We start from the raw sequence: 18,424 nt of genomic DNA, 5'->3' as shown, positions 1-18,424 counted from the left end.
CACAAGAGTCACGCTCTCGATGGCAAACGGGGCTTCTTGTGAAAACTCTACACGCCCCACCAAATTTTGCTGTTGTTGACGTAATACGCACGTCCACGTGAAGTCGCCGACAAATCGCCGCACCCCCCCCCCCCCTCCGCAAAAAACCCCCAAAACCCGAGAAAGAACGCAATTTGAATTGCGCGACGTTGCCCTGCCTGAATTAAAACCCAGAAAATGCAAGCCGCGGTCTGTGCATTCAAAGTGCCGGTTTGAAAGCCCTCGTTGCGCCGAGTGAGGAGGGGGGGTGCTTTGCATCTGGCCGCTTGCTTCACATGCAGCATAATGTCCCTCCTTGGCCAAGCGGACGGAGCTTAATCTCAGCAATGGCGATTGACGCAGACGCTCACCACACGGCCCGGCTCAGACGCCGGGCTCAGCCGCAGCTCCCATAGAAATGAGAGCGGACGTGCATAGACACAGCATTGTCCACGCCTTCTAAATCATAACCGCTGCTGCATGCTAAAATCGCCTCCGCGCCTCTTGCTGCACGCCGGCATGTGTGTGTGTGTGTGGGGGGGGTTTAGCGGCGTGAAGGATGGGTTTAAAACAAAACAAAAACCACAATAAGAGAAAGGGAATAATTGAATGAATGATGCGGAATATTGTTACGCTTTGCCCGATGGCAAACAACGTCCTACCTTTGAGAGCGTCATGGAGAAAGCTTGAGGAGGAGGAGGAGCAGCGCTCTCCCGATGCACGCACGCCACCAGCACGATTTGCTGACTGCACCGGCTGCCTGTTTGGTGGTGGGGAAGGGTGGGAGTGAGGGGTGGGTGGGGGGCAATCGGGGGTTCGGTGGAGGGGGGGGATCGGTGTTGGTGGGATGGGTGGGATGGTGGGATGGGTGGGTGGGGAGTGATGGGGTTAGTCACATTGTAAAAAAAAAGGAAGTGCGTCTATAAATGTCCTCCCTGCTGTGAGGCTGCGGTGGAGCCAGAGTTATTGAACAGAGAAAATTAAAAAAAGACAGCGAGCTCGCTAGCTGCTCCTGACCCATTGTCGGTTGTCCGACACAATGCGTGTTCAACCGCAAGGGCCTGGGCAGACCCAGCAACTTTTAATCCACTGCTGCACTCATCTCTGAGTGTTAACGATTATGATGTTTGTTCTAAACGAGTGTGCATCATCAATCTTTACAGCTCTTCCTGTGTGTAGTTAACGGTTGCGTTTACACGGTACATTAAACCTTGCGTCCGTGTTAAGTGGTTCACTAAAACACTTCCCATTAACAGAAAATACTGTCCTTTATGTGAATAATTACAGCACATTAAATGATAATTACCAAATGTTGTTTCTTCACCTAACGACCATTTGAAGCTCTAGTGCCCATAATGAAATTACAATGAATGTAAATATCAGAGGTGGGACAAAGTCATTGTTATGCAAGTCCAAGTCGAGTCTCAAGTCATCAAATTCATGACTCGAGTCTGACTCGAGTCCAAGTCACATGACTCGAGTCCACACCTCAGAGGTGGGACAAAGTTATTGTTATGCAAGTCCAAGTCGAGTCTCAAGTCATCAAATTCATGACTCGAGTCTGACTCGAGTCCAAGTCACATGACTCGAGTCCACACCTCTGGTAAATATCCATAAATAACATTGGCCTTTTCCCACGATTACAAAAATTGTCAAGCTCAGACGAGATCAAGGGCCCATCCCATCAGGCAGGCATAATCTGCTGCAAGCTGCTCTGTTGTCCCTCGCATCCCCCCCTTGATCACATGGGCACCCTCGCCCCCTGACTCTGTCCTCCTGGGTTTTTTTGCTGGTCCACGGAAGCCTCACTGATGCCGAGGGCAACTCGCTGGCGTGGGTCAAATTGCTTCTGCTCCAGCTCACACGGCCCATACGGTTCACTCCATTACGTTTCTACGGCCACGGGCAAATTTAATTTCGCGAGGAGCGTGCAACGCGAACGCGTCCCCTTCACTGACGTGTGCTCGCGAATGAAAAGCGTCACTTTTATGGGCGGCTGCGTAAAAGGGCAGTGGCATTTTACACGCGTCGCGGGGACTTTGAAAATACAGTACTCTTAATTCTAGATTTGAAGTTTTCGTGACTGTAAGGATCTATACTCTTTGGTTCTTTCGGTAAAGTCACGTAGATGAAAAAAAATATAATGATAAAATGAAAATAATTAAATTAAATCACGACGTTTCGGAGGCAACACAAGCTTCCGTCATCAGGTGGAACAATGTTGCTGTGGCTGTTCCACCTGATGACGGAAGCTTGTGTTGCCTCCGAATGTCGTGATTACATTTTTATTTTTTTCATCTACGTGACTTCACCGAAAGAACGAAAGAGTACAGTACTCTTCTCTACCTGCAAGACATCCACGATCAGACCCACTCGACCCCCACTCCAGACGCGACAGCACGGATCGACCGGTGACGACTCAAGGCACGTCTCGAGTGTCAGTGACTGCGTCGCTGCGTGACTTGACCGCGTGACCGACGACTGCCTTTGGAATTCCGCGATTCCTAATGGGATTCGATATTCTGCGGACAGTCATTTCAACGACCTTCACCTCAATGTGAACGCGTTCGCGTAGAACCAATGGGAGCGCAAACAAAACGCCGCAGACTTGTCCCTACGGGTTAGCACATGCGGTAGTGTACAGCATGTACTGTGTATTGATTTTTTTTGTTAACTACATCTCCGATATAATCTAGAATTGAAGCTTTCGTGACCGCAGAAATTACTATACTCATTGGTTCTTTCGGTAAAGTCATGTATGTAGAAATAAAATGAAATTTAAATAAATCACAAATAAAATTTAAATAAATCACAAATAAAATTAAAATATATCACGACGTTTCGAGCGCAACACAAGCGCTCATCATCAAGCGGAAATGGGGCAAAACACACAGCGAGGGAACACACAGAGGGACATCACACACAGAGCAAACAGAGAACGGCAAACTGCACGGAGGCAAATACAGCAAGAAGGTGGGAGACGCTAACTCAGTAAGTCTGGGGATTTTTGCACACAGCGTTGTAATACGGTGTTTTTTTTCTGGAAGATTTGCTGGTTTGTCCAGGATGTTTCTGTTGCGCGTCGCCGCTTTAAGATGTTCTCTGTTCATATTTTGTTTGTTGCGGTTGCACCCGACTCAAGAGCCGCATGGCTCACAGGGCTATACCTAATAAATGAAACTTGAAACTTGACATTTGCCCGATTGTTATCCGAACAGCTGAAATTGGATCGTGGAGAGGGGCAGGTGTGATCGTATGAGCGGCACTGAATGGGGTTATCTGGCACCATGAAGATATTCATTCACCCCTCTTGGACACAGTGCCCTGGAAACAGATATTTCAGTGTCAGTGAGACTTGGTTGCAAAGGAAATGCTAAGGTGATGTCGTACAGAGAAAATGTACAATAATCGTGTACACAAACCGGAACTTAATTTCAGCTGGGCCTGTCCAGGTAAGTGACGATCCATGAAATATTTTCGCTCCCGGCACACCACATCCAGTATACCCGTGGCTATGACTATGACCACTCGTGACTGCAGCCTACACCAGCGACATGGATAATATTCAATGAGAAATGAAGCCTGGACACAAACCAAAATATTGCATGCGTTTGTATCGTTATTGCTATTCAAGAGAACCTGCAAGCATCTCAAGTGATTATTATTTCTTGACGGACAATGTTTGTGTTTGTGGAAATCGCTAAAACAGAACGGAAAAAGACAAGCCTCACCCCTAGGGCCACTTGGGATGGACGCCAGGAAGAAGCTAATCGAGTTATTGCTGCAACAAAACACTCGCAGACAGTTTCTAATCTGAGGAAATTAGGATTAAAGATTTGCATATATAGCGCACTTAAAAGTCTGCAGCATCTCAAAATGCTTTACGTGAAATAATAAAACCACTAGAATACAATCCCCCCATGAGAATAGATGGTGCTCTTCTGACTTGAGTTCTGTGAGTGTCCTTTCAGGCAATAACATGACGAATGGAAAACATTGAAAATTTGTATACTGTAATTGATAGATTCAACATATTGATAATTATCTTGCAGTCGATTTGGAACAGGGATGATATCCAGAGCAGCTAAGATAATGTTGGATGAGTAATAGAGTATAAGTAGTAAATCTGGACTTAAAGCTTTCGTGACTGCAGCAATTAATATTCTTTGGGTCTTTCGGTAAAGTCACGTAGACAGAAATACTAAATTAGAAAAATATCACGACGTTTCGATCGCAACACAAGCAATCGTCATCAGGAGTATAAGTAGTGGCAGCAGTAGCCAGTTTTTATTGGTGTTGTTGGTAATGGAGTATTTGCATATCGGTATGCACTCTGGTATGCCATTGCAGCTACACAAGGGTGATCAAGGTAACTTGACAGACCAAATTAAACGCGTTTCATTAACTTTTTAACAGGACATTTCTCAAGTTCATAAGTTACGATGTGATGTTTTACCTTTTATGAAAGTGTATGATCATAATCATCATCATCAACAACAGTTATGCTATTCTTGGTTCTTTCGGTAAAGTCACATAGAAGGAACATAATAAAATAAAAAAAATATAAAACAATACAATTCTCACGACGTTTCGACGGCAACACAAGCAATCATCATCAGGTGCTTGTATTGCAGTCGAAACGTCGTGAGAATTTTATTGTTTAATATTTTTCTTACTTTATTATTTCCCTTCCACGTGACTTTACCGAAAGAACCAAGAATATGAATCCCTACAGTCACGAAAGCTTTAAATCGAAACAGTTATGCTCTTTCTATCCACTGCTGGACGAAGGCCTCCCCAAATTGCCACCATCTCTCACGGGCCTGCGATGCAACAATTCATCAAACTCCTTGCAAACGAACGGATTTCATCGCTCCATCTCTGCAGTGGATGTTCTATGGACCGTGTTCCCACCTTCGGAAATTACTCCCATCCTTCGTCTCGACCGTAGGACATCATCCCTTCTAGTCAAGGCCCATCAGGTGGACCTTTGTTTTTCTTGGTTCTTTCGGTAAAGTCACGTAGAATGGAAATAATGAAATAATAAAAATAAAACATAATAAAATAATTCTCACGACGTTTCGGCCACAACGCAAGCAGCCGTCCTCAGGTGAAAAATAGGTCTGCCGAAACGTCGTGAGAATTATTTTATTATATAGTTTTTATTATTATTTTATTAATTCCATTTTACGTGACTTTACCGAAAGAACCAAGAAGATGAATCCCTGCAGTCACGAAAGCTTTATATCTATATTTGGACCTTTGTTGTTTATAGTTTGTCTGCAGCAGAGAGAATGTTGGCGTCTGTGATTATGTGTGTATATGCGAGTTTTAGCCACCAAAGCGACGGGGTCTGGTTATTGCGACGTCACCCAGTGGTAGACGAGGGGGTTATACAGCATCGTCTGTGGACCCACAAGCACGTTGTTTGTCTGCAATGCACAATCTTTGCCACTAGGTGGAGCTACACACTCAGAGTGTTATGGACTGAACGTGTGACGTGGTAATTATGTTTCATGCAGGTCATTTATACAAAAAAGATACAAAAATGTATATACACATGACAAATCAGAATGAATTATTGCCAAGTAAGATCCCCCCTGAAATTATTGACGTATAAAATATTGAAGCCATAGGGAAATTAAAACAACATTTAAAAGGCTGACGTTTCAGGCTATGAGTCTTCTTCAGGGCAGAGAGAACAACAATTGTAGGAGGTCGTAGTTAATCTCTCTGCTGTACTGCATCTCTTTCTGCACCGAACAGGGTAATTGCACGAAACGTCAGCCGAAACTATATATTTATTTCAATGAGGCTGTGCGATTGAAAAATGCGGTGATGTTGTATTTCTTTATTTGTGCCTGTGCACCACCACCCACGTGATCATATATAAATGCATTTTGAGTTGTCTTACAAAGTGAACTCCCTTTCAGAAAACTACTCAAATTAGCTACTTGTTTTCCATTTTTGAAACGTCATTTTTGTTGTTTTTGTAACTACAGTATTTGTTTTTGTTCGACTTGAAAACAAATAAAAGCTATACCCTAAACACACCAGGCACCACTGACCAAATGAACGTGGAATATCTCACAAACGGTTTTGTGTACCGCCTAACCCTAATGTGAGAATGTGGAAATTGCGATTTTACACGATATACAAAATAATAAATATTCACATGGGTGCGCTTGAGTTGAAACATGAGTATTTTTGTACAGCTATTCCACCAAATTATAATATCTCAAAATAGCTGGCATTTTGCCGAATTCAACAGAAAGTGAATTACTGTATTCGGGTACATCCTCGATATAAAGCAAACACGAGCTCGTGTGCAGATGGATCCACAAGAAAGGTGATGAGGATGCGCGTTGCACGTTCGCCAAAGCATCGCTGCATAACATTTTCCCACCGCCGAAATTAAACTTTAATCATGTCGCTGCCACGCTGAATGATGAATGGGGTTGAAATTGCGCACTCGAAGGAAAAGCAACCGACGCATCCTCACTCCGCAGCTCCCTGACATCCTCCCAACCTCTCCCGCCCGCATTCATAATTAACAGGGCACTGTGAGGAAAAAACATATCACAACACCGCTACGTTCTGCCTCCCTCTTCAATCAACCATTCTTTGCATATCATCATCATCATCACAATCCGTCGGTGTCCACTGAACATTTTGTCATTTGTTGTATTTGCATATACTGTAACCTCTTAAAGCAATTGCCATTCAAAAAAATTAAAGGACTATATATTTTGTCTTAATTTTGGAGCTTTCGTGACTGCAGGAATTATTCTTTGGTTTTTTCGGTAAAGTCACGTATAAAAATAAAATAATAAATTAAATAATAGCATACAAAAATATGGAACGCTTCACGAATGACACGCAAATTCGTGAAGCGTTCCATATTTTTGTATGCTATTATTTAATTTATTATTTTATTTTTATACGTGACTTTACCGAAAAAACCAAAGAATATATATTTTGTATTACGATATTATAATAGCACCACTCTTAAGACTCTCGCTCATAGTGCCCCTGGCATTAATAATGTGTTTCGTTTGTCAACTCTGCAGTCGTCATTCTTTGAGCAAACTGGGCATGCCATGGGAATGTGGAATCTACCGAGCTGGCCCTTGGACTATGGATTGTGCACCATTAAGTGCGTTTGAAAACCCATACAGTAATGACGGTGATTTAGGTTAATGTCCATGGCATGATTGGAAATTGTCTATATTTATCGCAACTCCCAAGAAGATGCGCTCAGCCTTTCAACACAAAACCGGGCCAGCAACAGAGACTGGGGTTCAGGGTGGCACGTGTGAGCCTACGAGCCTCTTGAATTGAGCGGGGTTAAGATGTCAAAAACGACGGACGAAGGAAAACGGGTCAAAAAGGTGGGTCTCTGTGAGAAAGTATTCTTTCACAATTTAACTAATTCGTAATCGAGGCGGCGGATATGCTACGATGTTTGGTGAATTACCCACAATTCATCCACAGCGCAGTGTTGACGAGGCGTCGACATTGACGTACTGAACGTGGGATATTCGCTAGAAGTGCCTCACCCTTACAGTGACATTCTCAGCACCACTCGTGCACTCGGCAGTGCTGACGAGCAACGAGCTTCTGGATAATTCAATGGAGGTTCAAGCCGAAGAGAAAAAGTCAGGAGTGTCAGCGCCCTTGACAAATTAGGCGGCTAAATAATGCATATCCTATTTCATTTCGTAATTTTTAGGCGGAGTAAGTGGCCCGATGATGTGCTCTGGGGAGTGGCTTTATATCCATTTAAATACCCTGGCGATGCTGTTTGTAAAAGCTTTTAAACCACAAACAATTGTGGCACTGGCAATGAGGATGCATGGTTGGAGGCTTACGAATGTGGATTTCGGATTCTCTTGTTGCCAGCGGAAAGGTCACCATTACGGCGAGATACAAGTCAGAGAGCCGAGTTTAGCGCCTGCCTATGTGCTACTAAACGTGTGCCTGCACGCGAGTTCTAGTAAAATTTTCGCGTTTACTTTGCGTAACCAGGTGAGAACTCAAGAGACCAGGATCGTCTCATTTGCAAGAGTGACCAGAGTCATCAAAATGGGAGAAAAAAAATGTTCATAGACTGTGGCAATCATTTTGGGCCTGGAGAAATTGGAAGACAAAACTAACTGCCTTTGCCTAAAAGAAAACCCCACAAGGATTTGAGTGATTTCAGAACGGCGAGGGGTCAGGCCCGTCAGCTTCAGTGAAGTTCCCAATGCTGCACGTGGCACAGGATCCTGGCTGGAACGACAAAAACAAACCTTGATTAAAAAAAAGTGAAAAGAAAACTTGGCAAGTTGGTGATATTGTTTGGGAAGTCAATAAATACATGCAATTTCGCTTAAGTATTTGCTTCCAATGTTATCCTTTTACTCTTATAAATAAGCATTTTTCAAATAAGTAGATATCGGACGACTGCCCAGATTTTGTGTACTAGGTCTAAACTCGTGATTTTTAGGCCAAGGCGGGGAATCCAATGGACATGACTGGGATTGCTGAGGTAAATGCCTGTGGTTGGTTACATACAACATCTGAAATTATACAATCCATTTGTTTACAATGGATTCATTGTAAACTAAAATAAATGTTCACCTTTAGGAATGTTATGCCACTGACCACTGATCATAAGGCCAAGACTGAGCTTCCAATTCCAAGGGCTGGGGGTTACTCAGGTAAAGATTTACAAAGACTGAGGATCTAAACCAACGGTAAATCATCATATGCTGCAGTGCCGTAATCTAGTGGCGGTTCTGTCAAAGCGTAAACATTAAATTATTGGTTTGGTTTATGACCCTTTCGCCCAAGGCCTTGATGCATCAAGTAAAGGTCTTAACACTTTGAATAGTAAAGTCATTGTCAGGGAAAAGGTTTTACATTGGAAAGGTCAAGGCCAGGATCTTGAAATTGTTTCACGAGGCCACATGACGTGCAAGACATGGCTTCAAGGAATATAGGGCTTATAACTCAAGCATAACCGTTATTATACAGAGAATGACTTTAACCAAGGTTGATGGATCATAAAGGGATGAGAGCCATGATTTAAATGAGATATATTACTTGATGAGCAACTAGATTGTGCCTATAGGTGGGCAGCAATGCAAAATATTTTATTTCAGCCTCTATCTCTGTGGAGTCCGAGCTAACATTTGTGAAATTTTCCCCGGGCACACTGGCTTATGCCAACTGTACACGTAAAAAGACAAGCGAAAATTAATCGGCCGAACCAATGCAAACCCGTAAAAATATCGAACCGTGAAGTTATAATTCAACTGAAATCTTATTTAAAATATCTATAGATTTAGGGCTGGCAATTTTAGGTGAACAAGTGTGCTTGGGCAGGACAAGCCCTGGATACATAGGGATGATGACCGGTGGCCAAGACTATCGACAGAGTGGTAGCCAAGTGAGGGAACTCGCTGAAGAGGAAGGTGCAGCAATGATATCAGCTCGTGTGCCTGTGCTAGATGGATTGTTAAATCTTAGGACTGTGAGCAATGGTGACAGCTCGAGGGAGGCCTTCATCCAGCAGTGAGTTGAACAGAACGGTATACGACGCTGCTGCTGAAGATGATGGGTTTCAGTTTGTGTATGTTTACCAATTAACTGCGGAATTCGCTGACAACTTCAAAGTGGCAGTGGAAATAAATGTACAATTATGGTTGGCACATCGTCAGCCTGAAGGTATCGCTCACTCGCGCCACTCTCACAGACTCCGACGTTTTCGCACCCAAAACCCCTTCCACCAAATTCCTCTTGCCGCCAGTGCTCAGGTTACACTCTTCCACACACAAAGGAAATCAAAGCGCGTATTTTTGTTCTCCCCTCACAAATAAGCTACATTTCAATGTTTATTTCCGCACCCCCCCCCCCCCGCCACTCTGCGTAACGTTTTCGGTAATCGCGAACGACCCCGGCCGTCGCAAGAGCCCGAGTCCATTTATGGCATCGTTCCTTCCGCTCGAGAGGAACGGTCCTCCGATGAGCACGGCTGGCCGCGTAACGGTGCGAAAGAAGTTCAACATACACACTTGCACGCATTTAAGGTCCTGGCCGCCAGGGCGGCCGTCCTACAAGGGCTGGAATTTTCTGGACTCAGTTTTTTACGAATGTGCTTCGGAGACCACTAGTGGCGTTAACGCCAGGCGTGCTGGAGATGTATCGACCATTCATCTAAATGGGCAATTACCTGGCTATGAAATATCGATTATTCCTCTAAATGTGCATGCGATGCCAACCTGATGGGCACTCAGGCGTTGTATAAAAGATACAGTTCGGAAAAGGAGGTTAATGATCTTTCATTGCATATTATTAGTGTCCTACGCTTGCACACTCTATATAGATGTTCTAGCCAAACAAACGAGAGCAAGATTCCCCTTAAAATGAGACTTGAGACTCTTTCATTGGCACACAAAAAATAACGACAATGTGTTATTGCTCTGAATATCATTTACTGTGGGCTGCAATAATAAATGTTGAAAATAATGTTTGTAAATTCGGGTGGTAACTTGCACAGCAGCTTGGCTCCCCGGTTGGCAGCATTGAGTGAGCTCAACGTTCTGGTCAAGATCGGCGCTACTCCTTCATTGGCAAGTGGCAGTGGCCCCCCCATTCCTGAGGTGGGTGAATTGAGCACATTCTGATGAGTAGGAACTCACGCACTGCTCATCCTATAGACAAACTGACCCCCCCCCCCGCCATAAGAACATGGAATTTCCACCACCAAACCTTGAAACGATGAGAACTGCCAAAAATGAGTCTCGAGCAGAGGGGCGCTTTGCAATTTATTTTTTGAAACGAAACAAACAAGACAGCATTTACAATTGCTACACACATATGCAGTACAGGGCTACATTATGAACAAAAAAAGTTTTGCTGGCTGGCTCGGCGGGCGGGGCAAAGTGTGCGGTGGCGACGTCATCGCGTACATCTGCGTGGTGACGTCACCCGTATCCCACAGCGGGGAGCCAGGTACGTGCGTGCTGACGTCACGTCCAACCCCCCCCCCCCTCCCCACCAGCACGCCGGACGTGTATCCCACGCAAACGCGCGGCCAGGGCTGTTTATGATTAAATGACAACGAATATCTCATAATAGCACGTAGAGAAAACAAGCTACAGTACTTGAACAATTCAAAGGTGAAGCAATATGGATATCAAAAACAGCTCAAAAATAAAAGACAATAATAACCTGTAATCAAGGTCTCTTTTTACAAAAAATACGTTTCGTTTTAATGTACTCTGACCTGGTAAATAACAGACGCGATAAATGAAGTACTGGACATAAAAGTAATCGTGTAAACAGGGGTCATTTCACTTGACGTCTTTTAGCATATCCACGCGAATGCTGCGGTTGACTTGTGAACCCTTGAAATCTCTCTGGGGATGAGAGAGCTCGTATACATAGAGGTCGTGACATATGCTTTTAGTGTGTGTCCTTTCTCGAGTTACCTGTAAGATTCGCCAATAAACGGAAAACCAATGAAATAGCAGTCAGAGTTGCAACATGTATAGACCTCACGACCAGCCATGGGTTGGAGAGCGTTGCTACTTTAAACATTACAAATCCGCCCTGTGTCAAGCTTTACGTTCTTTCGAGGCTGAACCATGCATACCCCGCACTTCGTTTGCTTTCTCTCCCAATCAGCCGATCTGTTACACCTACCTACCTTACAGCCCTTTAAATTATTTTACTCCTCGTAGCTTTTTGAGCTTTAGTTTCCTAGAAACACAGAAAAACGCACAAGGGTCTGCCTTGTCGCCCCAGCAAGACGCACACTAAGCCCACGACCCCCAAGGGAGCCTTCCTAGAAATTTGTCTGTAAATATCCCCCTGCCCCCCCCCCCCACTTTTCTTTTAGTTAAAAGGTAAAGAGTGGGTTATCCACTCTACTGAGCAAACCCAGTTTCATCACAAGATGCAATAGATGCTGTTGAAGGTCAGCTGGATGTCATGAGTTGTCCGATGTTAGGGACCACCAGAGGTTTGGCAGAGTTGCAAGGGCCACGGTCACCGAAGATTAAAGATGGCAGGGGTCAGAGTTTGCTCGAGGTTAAGGAGAGGTCGCAGATTCTACTGGACACGTGTGACTACTGGACATCTGTGACGGCATCTGTGACATACGAAGAGCTTCATTGCTCATCGTATTCCTCCAGTGTAAATAAAGATTCTGAGTCGTATGCACAGGTGGGTTAGAGTAAATTCGTGTAAATTCAGTCAAAGGCAACACACTTATGGCTGTTACAGATATCATTTACAAGCTGTTGATAGCGCAATACAGTAGTGCCTGAAGAAGTCAGCATGTCGTGGCAGTTGTCAACGTTGTCACCGTTTGCTGTGTTTCAACCACCACGCCATGGCCAGACAGCCCACCATAACATCTCGAACCCCGGCACACGGAATCCAAGTACACAACCCGGCACTCACAACCCACCAACCTCCTTCACTCCACCCCCTGCTCCCCCTCCCACCATTGGCACAGTGGCTACTGCGAATGTGGCAGGCTGCCAGCCGGACATAATATCTGGCAGCCCAAAGAACGTGCCATTTTTTTCCCTTTAATTCATTCCTGTTTTAACAATTTTTTTTCCTTTATGTTAAAACCCAGCCATATGGAAAGTGAACGTGGGCAGATGGAACGTAGACGTAGGCTGGCTCAGGAGAGTGCATTGTCAAGTCTCTATGATATTAAATATAAAGCAGACTTTATTATTATTATTTTAAAAGCAAACAATCTCGATGGAGCTGCTGTGGACCAGCTAAATTATATGTCGCAGCAGTGTCATGTGGGTTAGGTTAGCTTTCACGAATTACTTCTGCAAATGGATCCGTGGCCATACTTTGTAAATATGCACGTCTAATAAGCCAAGCTTTGTTAGTGGTTAACCTTTGTTGGCCGATGCTCTTGTTTCTGAGTTTTCTTGTTGATGTTGTTGTTGTTGTTGTCGAGATTGCACAGCAGTGTTCTCCTTTGAGGGGCTTTCACTTATTGGAGGCAACGTCAACTTGGATCCTATTAGGGCGAGGGCTTCCAGAGTCCACAAAAAATACCTGTAATTAATAAACCCTTCTCCATATGATCATGACATCACAGGTGTGACACCACATTCTACCTCGTCAATATATTGCTACTGAAATCTCGTAAAACATTTATTTAAGGCTGGCAAGTTTATTGACAGCAAATGGGCCTGGGCAGGACACGTCGCAAGAAGAGATTACATCATGACCGGCAGTGAAGATTCACAACATAGGCCAATCAGTTTCAAAGAGGCCAGAAATTATCAGAACATGTTTGTTTGCATGTTCACCACAAGCGCTGTGGTTCATGCAGACTTGATTCCTTCCAAAAGGTATCTATTTGTTGTTTGAACATTGCAACACTTGTTTTATTGCCAGAAAGGGTATAACCCATTCTTATTTTTCAGACAGAGTGGCAGCCAAAGACGAGAACACGGTCATGAGATCAGCTCGTGTGATGCATTGTTGCTTCACAGGACTGTGAGAAATGACGACAGCTTGGGCAGACCTTCATCCAGCGATGGATAGATCATAGCTTATGAAAATGATGTAGTTTTTTTTTTATAAAGGTTAACATCGGCAACAAATAAAGGGTTTGCCGAAACCCACGCATAGGCGCATTTCACCCATAAAAAAAAACCACACCAACTGTCTTCCCCCTAAACGCCGACGATTACAATGTGGCGGGCGAGTTTGGAGAAACTTTAACGCGTTGCTCCTCCTGCCGTCCATGCATGAGACCAAGGCGCCGGAAAGACGGAGATTAAAATAACATCTTTTGAATGACGCATTATCGATTACGCCTTCGTCTTAAGCAGTCGGCCTCGCAGCTGTAACAATCCAGCTGCATCTGGAGGTTTGCACGTGTTCGTGCGATCCTTCTTTGCGTGCATCCCCCAACTCTCTCCCCCCCCCCCCAATCATTGATGTCTTACTCCTAAGTCTTCATCCTTAATATCTTCATAACACCCGGATTCTTTCTTGCAGAGCTACGCTGGGGGTCGCGGGCTGACAGTGAGAAGCTCAGAGAAGGGGTGGGCCAGGTGGAGAAGTTTTTCTCAGAAATTTTTGTTGCTGTTGCTGTAGAGGTGGAAATAAAGTTGGGGGAGGTTGTAAGTGGGGCGGTGAAGGTGGAGTGGAGGGAGCCGGCTGAGACGCACGGGGAGATTTAGGAATGAAGCCACGGGGTTTCTGCTGCTGCTGTTGCAGTGATTGGGGATTGGTGGACGGTCGAGAGAGGGAGTGGAAACTCGAGCACATGGCTGGCGGGGAAGGGACGTTTGCAAAGCCTCAGCTGTGCAGCAGCGTGCTGCAATTGGCCACCAGAGCCCCCCCCCCTACCCCATCTCCTCTCTGGTATTATGGGAGGCACCGATCCAGGCCGGTCTGGCGGCGCGCAGTGTAAACATCGCAGCATTGCCGCTGCTGCAGAGACGAGAACGAGGAAGACCACCGCGCGCGACTCCTGAAAATCTCGGAGAAGTTGGGCACCGGATGATTCGACCACGATGAAGATGCACGGAGGGAGCGTGGCGATTCGGCTGGCGATGATGATGCAAGGTAAAGGGACGTTTTGCGATCGGCACTTTTATTTTTCTGGCCGCTTTTCAAAAGTGTACTTGTGGAAACAAATGGCAGATCTGGGTCTCCGTGGCTCGTTAAATTTCAATGTGGGTCAAATTAGTGAAATATTTTCAAGTAGGAAAATATTTTGAGAAGATAAAAGCCCCCAGTATAATCCGACGTAAGCATTGCTTAATTGTGAGTTACTACGAGCTTTGCGTGACATTCAGTTAGCTGTCGACAAATGAGAAGGTAAACAAAGCGTTTTGCTTGGCCCGACATTCGGACACGTATGTGTTCCTGTGACATGCGAGAGTCGGTAGTTCTCACGTGTGTAAGAGGAAAGCACGTGAAGAATTTAACAATGAAACAAAGTAAAAGTGACCTAATGTCAAAATTATTTTCGTAACTTCATGTTATAATGATATTAAAATGCAATAACGGCATCGGCGTTAGTGGCTACTGATAGACAAAAATAGAAATTTAAATAAAATTGTAATGCTTTTAACATATTGTTTGGTTTTTAAAAAATTTTACCGTGCCTTTTAAACCGTAAACTCTTAAGATATTGAAGTTACCATGAAAAAAAAACAGGGCAAGGGCCTGATTGTATTGTTAAATGGTGTTTTAAATGATGGTAAATCAAAACGTTCGCAAGCGATGAATCATAATATATATTTATTTTATTCTGAAAAACAAGTCAAATGCCGGGTTGAGGTTTGCTTACAAGGATGCGGCGGGCATTCAACGTCTAAAAATATTCCCGAATTCTTGGAGTAAACAGAAGAAAGCCGGCTCGGGGCATGAAGCGAGCTGACGAGTGGGACGCCATCTCGCGGGGAAGAGAAGGTAGTGCTGCTCAGCACTTTAAATAGTGGAGGGGTGAAGGGGGGGACAAAACAAATATTCAAGAGTGGCTGCTGAGTGGCCCAAGAGGCTAATGCTATGTCCGTGTAAGAGAAGACTGAGCCAGAAATGTTGAGATCCTGGGTTTAAATCTTCAGGGCCCCCGACCGACACAACACCCAAGTGTCCATGTGAAGCAAGTTCAACTCGTCTCATCCTGCCCAGCAGTGTTTGCATTAATGAATAACAAAAATCATACACACAAAAATTCAATTATTTCAGTTGGAAAAATAATGCGTCGCAGAGGCAGCGGTTGAAATTGTCGCTAATCTTCACAGCGTATCCTTTGTGTAATCCAGTTGCCAGTAATACCAAACAAAGCTTCGATTTTAGACAAATCTGGACAAAGCTTAGAGTATTTTCCCAATAGCACGTGTGTCTCTCTACTATTGTATGGCATTCCAGAAGATGAAAAAAAACACTCACCCTTGGCCCAAATGCCGATGACGTGTTTGGGGTATAACTGGTTTAAAAAAATATATGGAAAAGAGTTACACAAACGAAACAACAACTTACTGTGTTTTGTCATCATCATCACCGTGATAAGATGTTCTATTTAATAATCACCATGCCACTATGATGTCTCACGAAGCCTTTGTTATATTAAAACGACATTCGTGACAATAAAGACATTTATAATTGTTGTCAACCGATCATTAGTCAAAAATTGTGATTGTACTGCACTACCCTCTGACTGCCACCATCGCTCCAGCAACAGCTTATAACACCCAAGCACTTCTAGCCATTGTTATACTGCACTATGATCTAATGGTTGTGTTCCCCGGCTTCACCAGCCCGGTGATCAAACATGATCAAATAGTGTCCGCGACTGGCATAGCGTAGGTAGGAGGCTCTCATCTAGCAGTGGATTATCGAAACGAGCTGTACGTGTGCAATCTCGACGCGCGTGAAGAACGAACACACGTGCACACGCCATCTGCTGTCGAGTTAAGAGCCGTAACGAGGCCCAAAGACAGGAATTTATAGAATCATTACGTGGAGGCTCCCCCTTTTTCAGCTTAAGAAAGGATTTCATTTTTATTGCCACAAATGCTTTTTTCTCTCTCTCTCCCTCTCTCTCCGAACCAAACGCTAAAATCGAGCCTGCTCTCCCACGACCGTCTCCTATTCCGCACGTCGCTCTCAACCCCCCCCCCCCCAAGCAACTCCTCTTGCGCCGTTTCCTCGACTCCGCTTGGCTCACGACGCCGCGAGCAGTCCTGCACGCGTCTGAGCGTCCGTCTGGCGTTGAATAGGCAGGCATGGCGCGCTCGTTTTAACTCTTTGCAGGCAACGCAGTCAAACTTTTTCTAAGCGCAGGAGAGCGGCCGGCGTATCGTAAAGATCCTAGATTTGAAGCTTTCGTGACTGCAAGGATTCATACTCCTAGGTTTTTTCGGTAAAGTCACTTGATAAAGTAAATCTAGCTGTGACGGTCCCACCTGATGACGGAGACTTGTGTTGCCTCCGAAATGTCGTGATTGATTATTTTATTTTATTTCTATTATTACGTTTATTAATTTTAATTTTATTTACCTACGTGACTTCACCGAAAAAACCTAAGAGTATGTATCGTAAAGAGTCATCCATTTCCAACAACAACATACAAAAAAAACTCGGGCACGCTACAAAAAAATTCCAGGCGGGGGGTGGGTTTCCTAAAATGTAGTCCCTTTAAATTTTAACTACCTCCAGATTTGCCATCGGCTGCAATGGGGTCCCACCTTCACAGGCCGTTAAAGCATCTCGTATTAGTGCTGCTTCAAAGTCTTGTAGATATTAATCTCATGGTAGCAGCCTACATTTTTGAAGTTCAAGAATATGGCAAAGCAGCTTTCAATTTGTTTTTTTGCTCGCCTGACTTACGCAAAAAACAATTGCATCATGGTTTTCTTCGCTCGCTTGTGAAAGTGTTCCTCTGTGTTCGAAGTGAACGAGATTTGTTTCTTGGGAATAGCGATTATAAAATGGATCACATTTCACCGTTTCATCGCACAGGAGGGAGCAGGCACGACGGACTGCTGAAACCGAAGACAGGCGCCTAACGCAGCGCTCCTTAAAGAGCCCATAGCGGACTCGGCATGCTTTTCTTTTTGAGGCCCCTGTCAAATCCATCGACCAGGTTCGTGTGAAAAGAACCACCAACAGCGGCGTCTGCGGTGAAGGCCCAGTGCAATATCACGGTGAGCAGAAGAGCCGAACGTGTTTTTTTTTTCTTAGGCTCAACGACTCCCTCGAGGCTTTGACGGTAAAGCCCTGACTTGGGACACTTGTTCACATTATCAAGCAGCTCGTATGTGTGAGCAAGGCCAGAGGGCCCACGGAACATCTGCTGATTGCGTAGAAAGATTCGTTTACAAAAAATACACACACAGATCTAGATTTGAAGCTTTCGTGACTGCAATGATTCATATTTTTAGGTTTTTTCGGTAAAGTCACGTAGGTAAAAACATTAAAAAGTAAAATAAAATAAAAATGTCGTGGCTGTGACGGTACCACCTGAAGACGGAAGCTTGTGTTGCCTCCGAAACGTCGTGATTTTTTATTTTATTTTACTTTTTAATGTTTTTACCTACGTGACTTTACCGAAAAAACCTAAGAACACACACAGGTCGGCAACCGGCGACGTTGCTTCACCGCCTACAGACTATCGCCTACCTCCGCAAGTAGGTGTTTTCTTCGCACGCACGTTACAATATCTGCGCGTGGTCCACCAACCCCCCCGCCTCCAAGGCGCTCGACCAGAGAAACGCTGTGAGGCCTCAAATAGAGCACGTCACTTGGACTGCATAAGCCCCGCGATGGTCGGCAAGCTGGCTGTAAATTGCTTGGCAGCCAATAACCTCTGATATATTCCAGTCTCCTAGCGGGCTGCTGGACTGACTGTGCACTC

General features: G+C 44.6%; 2 protein-coding genes across 2 annotated transcripts in view; one reads left to right on the top strand and one right to left on the bottom strand.

Moving 5' to 3' along the window:
• CORO2B (coronin 2B) overlaps positions 1-775 on the bottom strand; it is a 35,626-nt gene extending 34,851 nt beyond the window's left edge. Inside the window, exon 1 of the mRNA XM_061558370.1 lies at positions 681-775. Within this exon, the coding sequence (XP_061414354.1) occupies positions 681-695 (15 nt within the window). The 5' untranslated portion in view covers positions 696-775. The remainder of the gene's footprint in view (positions 1-680) is intronic.
• A 13,648-nt stretch (positions 776-14,423) lies between these two features.
• The window catches only part of LOC133346641 (integrin alpha-11-like), a 101,536-nt gene continuing 97,535 nt past the window's right edge, over positions 14,424-18,424 (top strand). The window contains 1 exon segment of the mRNA XM_061558367.1: positions 14,424-14,622. Within this exon segment, the coding sequence (XP_061414351.1) occupies positions 14,424-14,622 (199 nt within the window).

The sequence above is a fragment of the Lethenteron reissneri genome, chromosome 24, assembly GCF_015708825.2.
Source record: "Lethenteron reissneri isolate LAM-NWPU_2019-01 chromosome 24, ASM1570882v1, whole genome shotgun sequence".
NCBI classification, from domain to species: Eukaryota; Metazoa; Chordata; class Hyperoartia; order Petromyzontiformes; family Petromyzontidae; genus Lethenteron; species Lethenteron reissneri.
This window is presented reverse-complemented; position numbering and strand designations above follow the sequence as displayed.